At 50.2% G+C, this 5,484-nt stretch overlaps 1 protein-coding gene across 4 annotated transcripts in view; it reads right to left on the reverse strand.

The window, feature by feature from the left end:
* Positions 1 to 5,484, reverse strand: part of INSR (insulin receptor) — a 152,916-nt gene that overhangs the window by 19,253 nt on the left and 128,179 nt on the right. For 2 of the 4 annotated variants that reach the window (XM_005864901.2, XM_005864899.2), the window contains 3 exons: positions 3,867 to 3,966; positions 1,979 to 2,046; positions 214 to 458 (listed from right to left, as the gene is read on the reverse strand). In XM_005864901.2, coding sequence (XP_005864963.1) covers positions 214 to 458; positions 1,979 to 2,046; positions 3,867 to 3,966 — 413 coding nt within the window. Of the gene's footprint in view, positions 1 to 213; positions 459 to 1,978; positions 2,047 to 3,866; positions 3,970 to 5,484 lie in introns of all 4 variants that reach the window. The other 2 variants (XM_005864900.2, XM_005864898.2) reach the window with 1 other exon arrangement.

Genomic DNA, 5,484 nt, shown 5'->3' on the forward strand with positions numbered 1-5,484 from the left:
TGCGGGGAGAATTACACCAGCAGTTTCTGCCTTTATAAATCCTGCCCTTCTTCCTTCTCTCTGGAGCGCAGTGTAGCTGTCACCTGAGTTTGGGTCTCTTGGGTTACAACTCTTTGCTCAAATCCATGCCTTTTGTTCTCCATTACTGCCAGAACCTCTTCTCTAAGGAACAAAGGTAGCCTTTGTCTGCTCCCAGGGCACTTCGGGACTCACCACGTGATGGCAGGCGAAGCCTTTCATGACGGAGGCCTCGTTGAGAAACTCGATCCGCTCCCGCATGCTGGCCGACTCGTTGACTGTCTTCACCGCCACTCGAGTCTCTGCCTCGCCCTTGATGATGTCCTTGGCGTTGCCCTCGTACACCATGCCGAAGGAGCCCTGCCCCAGCTCTCGCAGGAGCGTGATCTTCTCCCGAGGCACCTCCCACTCGTCCGGCACATACACAGAACATGGGAACACTACTCCTCACTTATCTACACAGTGTCTTCAGGGGACCCCGCCACCTCCCACCCCAGACCCCACAAATGTTCATTAAGTGACTTCTGTGATCCAGGACCTATGCCAGGCACACAGCCAAGTATGGGTCCCTGCCCTCACGGAGGGCATGGCCGAGACTCAGAGAGAAGCCACCCCAGCCCAGGGTCTTTCCCGGTAAGTGCCGAGCTGAGCCTGCACCCATCCCATCTGTCTGACTCAGAGACCCGCTGCCCACAGATGCCACTTCCCATCTAAGGCTGCTGTTTCTGCAAAGTGCCAAGGGGCTGGGGACCACCAGCCTGTGAAACCCAGACACGGAAGTGAGCCCACCCAGGACCACCGAGCGTCAGCTGGTCCACAGGCAGGTGCAGCCACGTGGGTGAAACCAGAACGGCCAGCCGAGCACAGCCCTGGGAGCCAACCCACCAAATTGCGAACTAACTAATGGTGGGTTTAAGCCACTGTTCGGGGGGGTTTGTTATACAGCAAATGAATGCAGACAAATGCACGAAGGCCGGGTAAGAAAGCCCAATGGTCCCTGCCTTCCCCTGTGCCATCACGGTGACGGGCTAACTGTGTCCCTCCCCAAATTCATAGGTTGAACCCCTAACTCTGGGACTCAGAATGTGACTATATTTGGAAATAAGGCATTTAAAGAGAAAATCAACGTAACGTGAGGTCACAGGGTGGGCCTTAGTCCGACATGACTGGTGTCCTTACAAGAAGGAGATTAGGACGCAGACACTCAGAGGGAAGACCATGTGTGGACACAGGGAGAGACAGCCATCTACACACCACGGGGAGAAGACTCAGGAGAGGATAAGCACCTTCCTCCATGAGTCACCCGAGTCTGTACGTCTCATCAGAAATGATGGAAACAAACCTGGGCACCCAAAACACCGCCCGTCTCCCAAGCCCGTGTCCTGCTGGGCAATGGTGCTCATGCCTTGAAAGTCACTTTTTTACTTTTGCTGCATGAAGTAGTTTAGAAACTTGTCATGCAACAGGTGCCTTCCCCTGGGAAGGAACGGCCAGGCCTGTCTACAGCGGCCACTCACTGCCTTTGGGACAATCAGGGAAAATACGCGTGTCAGACCTCTGCTCCCTCCACCAGCATCACATCCATTCTCAGCAGCCAACAGGTGTGTCCCTGGCACCCACACCACCTCCAACCCACCCTCATGTCCCTGCTTCTTGTCCTCCTCACCCCATCCACAATCTCCCATTTTGGCTCCCAATCCCACCTCCCAGCTTGGGCACCAGGTTCAGACACTGCGTTCTCGTTCTGACCCTGAGCAAGCTCTGGCACAGTCCCCAAGCTCCACAGGCCCAGGTGGCCCCCAGTGCGGTGTCTCTGCAGCAAGGATAGGTCTTCACTCAGTGAACAAGGGCTTGTCTCAGTCCCTTGGGGTGTCAACCCTTGACTTTCACCTGACAATGATGGCAAAGGAAACCGGACAGTAGGACTCTGGCCACCCACAGGGAGCAGGATGGTACTCACCATCGCTGGCACTGAGGTACTCAGGGTTTGAAGAAGCATAGAGTGGTCCCACCGGCCCGTCTGACTGCCTGGACGAGAAAAAAGGGAGGCATCCCAGTTTGAGATTCTCATGCGACTTCATGGGTCACTACAGGCTACAGGCCTCCCCAGTGTAAACAGCACCTTTATCAGCAGCATCTACCCACTAGTGCGGCTCTGTAGCCATCTCATCCCGGGTCACAAGAAACAATTGTCAATAAGTGCTGGCGGGTTGCTCAGAGGTTAGAGTGCTGGCCTGCACACCGAAGGGTCATGGGTTCGATTCCTGATCAAGAGCATGTACCTGGGCTGCAGGTTCGATGCCCAACCCTAGTTGGGGCTCATGTGGGAGGCAGCCAATCGATGTGTCTCTCTCACATCCACGTGTCTCTTATATCGATGTTTCTCTCTCTCCCCTTCTCCCTGCCTCCTTTGCACTCTCTCTAAAAAATTAATGGGAAAAATATCCACGAGTGAGGATTAACTAATTAACTAACTAACTAAACAAACAAACAAATAAAACAGGCTTACAATTAAATAAATCATATTAAAAGCAAAGGTAATAATATTCAAAATTCACCACATCCTCATTATCATACTACATCTTACTATGATCAGTGCTCTTTTTAAAAAATACATATTTTTATTGATTTCAGAGAGGAAGAGAGAGATAGAAACATCAATGATGAGAGAGAATCATTGATTGGCCCCCTCCTGCACACCCCTTACTGGGCATGTGCCCTTGACTGGAATCAAACCTTGGACCCTTCAGTCTGCAGACCGACGCTCTATCCACTGAGCCAAATTAGCTAGGGCTGATCAGTGCTCTTAAGGCCGTCTACATCACCTCATTTATTTACATTACTAGAGGCCCGGAGCATGAAATTCATGCACGGGGGGTGGGGGGACTCAGTCCGGCCTGCACCCTCTCCAATCCAGGACCCCTCAGGGGATGTCCGACTACCGGTTTAGGCCCGATCCCTGTGGGCCTAAACCGGCAGTTGGATATCCCTCTCGCAATCCGGGACCGCTGGCTCCTAACTGCTCACCTGCCTGCCTGCCTGATTGCCCCTAACCACTCTGCCTGCCTGCCTGATCGCCCCTAACCGCCCTCCCCTGCCAGCCTGATTGCCCCTAACCGCCTCTGCCTCGGACCCTGCCACCATGGCTTTGTCTGGAAGGAGAACTGGAAGGAGGGCTGGATGACCGAAGATGTCCGGTCGACCCGGTCTAATTCGCATATTACCCTTTTAGTATAGATCAGTATAGATTCTATATGTATGGCAGAGATACTATACAATAGTGAGCAACTGCACATCCCTTCCCAACTCTGCACTCAGTGACATCATGTCTGTAGCTTGAAATTGAGAAAGTGACAGAAAAAATGTTAATAATGCAGATTAAACTTAAATGTGTCATCTGTAGCCATGATGCCATAAATGGCACAAAATAGTGAGAAAATATTATTTAAAAATTATTATCTGATTCTGCAAAGTCACTCCTGTGAACATATATGTCTTATTTCAATTTTATCCTACTCTTTAACATAAACAAAATATCAATCAACATTCATGAACACTTGTTTATCAATTGCAACCATAGGCTGGCTATAGATACAAAGGTTCAGAAAAAACAATCAATGAAAACATTTGGTGAGGGAATTTATGATAAACCCGCATTGTATATTGTATTACGGCCATTATCTGTAAATTGCAAGCTACACATCCTTGAGATCAGCAAAATTTATAACAAACTCAGATACAGCTGTATCTATATCTATATCTATATCTATATCTATATCTATCTATATCTATATATCAGCTTAATTTTTCTGGAAAGCCGACTGTTCAGCATCCCCCACTGCACTAACCTCTTCCTCAGGAATAGGTAAATACTTCCAATCACAACACTGAAGAGGAAGACAAAGATGAGGGGGCCGATGATGATTTTTGCAATATTGGAGGGGACGTCTACTGAAATAGAGTAAGAAAACACATGTTTCGGATCAAAATGTGTTCACATCACAAATCACAGTCACAAATGTAACAGTGGCCACACACACTTGTCCCCCATTTTCTTTTTGTCCCCGAGCCTCTCCCTGCTGGTGTCCTAGGCCCGGGTTCCCAGCAGTCCTGAAACACCACCTGGCTCCTGGGGGCTGGGCAGGGCTCAGAGGGCCGCAGTCCGGAAGCACACCCTGCCGCCCGCTTATCTTTCCGCCCAGGGCCAGCTTCCTCACCACGCAGCCCAGGCGCCACCCAGGCCCACTCTCAGGAGGGCCATGCTCTGGGTTGAATATTCCATGGCCATCATCTTGAAAGTTTTAATTCTTAAACAAGGGTACTGCATTTTCATTTTGCACTCAGCCTCGCAAATTAAACAGACTGTCCTGATTCCAAACAGCAGCTCTGGCGGATGAAAAATCCACCAGGAAGTGTTCTCTGTGTGCTGGCGGGTCCTGCCCCTTCTCACTCGACGGCTGGCCCACAGACCTTGGTGGGTGACCTTGTTGCCAGGAAGAGCACCAGGCAGGATCAAGTGCATTTTCCCCAAAGAACCTCTTTTAAACCAGCTGAAGAAATGCTATGTGGCCTTTATTTTTTAAATTTGCATATAAGGCCAAGTTGTCAGAACTTGTAAACAGGCCCATTTATTCAGTCTCTTCCAAGCCAAGGAAAAAATGGGTTGGGAGAAGTCAGAGAAGGAATCTGGTCATTTGGGTCCTTCAATAATAGCAGTTCACTGAACAGGCACTGTTTGAAGTCTCTGTGTGGTGAGCTTATTTAATCGTCCCATACGGCAAGGTGGGAGGTGCTCTGCCTGCCAGCCAACAGACTGGGAAACGGGCTCAGGGAGGAGAGGGTCTTGCCCAAAGCCCCAGAACTGACCCACAGGGCAGCATGCGTTTGACCCAGGCCATCGGAGTAAGCTCTGACCAACGTCCCATCCTGCCTTCGGTGGCCAGCTCCATCCTGAGGTATCTCGCCCTCCCGCACCTCGCACCTCCGTAGCTGCCGGCAAACTCAGTGCCGTGTGCGGTGGCTTCTGGCCGGCTGAGTCTCCACAGATGTTTGGGGATTGAATGTGACATGAGAAATAGAAATGGCCTGCTTCTGTGCAGTTGTCGTGCAGTTAAATATCCCCCCTCCCCTCCCTTTTTCCGAAGGAGCAGGAAAGCTGGAGGCTGACGAGGGGTTAGGACTCAGCCTGTCTCAGCAGAGTCTGAGAGTCTGAAAGGAACCCTTGCTCTGGGTCGTGCAAGAGCAGGTCATCCCCGGAGCGTGAGCACCTACTTACATTTTGCATCCTGGTGCCTTGCTCTCTCCCTGTTAGAGGATGTGAATTTCTTTAAAAAGTATAGTTGACCTTTGAACATGCGTTTGAACTGTGTGGTCGCACTTATACATAGACTTTTTTTCAATAAATACACACAGTATTGTAAATGTATTTGTCTTCCTTATGATTTTCTTAACATTTTCTTTTCTCTA

This window comes from Myotis brandtii, unplaced genomic scaffold, assembly GCF_000412655.1.
Source record: "Myotis brandtii unplaced genomic scaffold, ASM41265v1 scaffold193, whole genome shotgun sequence".
NCBI lineage: Eukaryota > Metazoa > Chordata > Mammalia > Chiroptera > Vespertilionidae > Myotis > Myotis brandtii.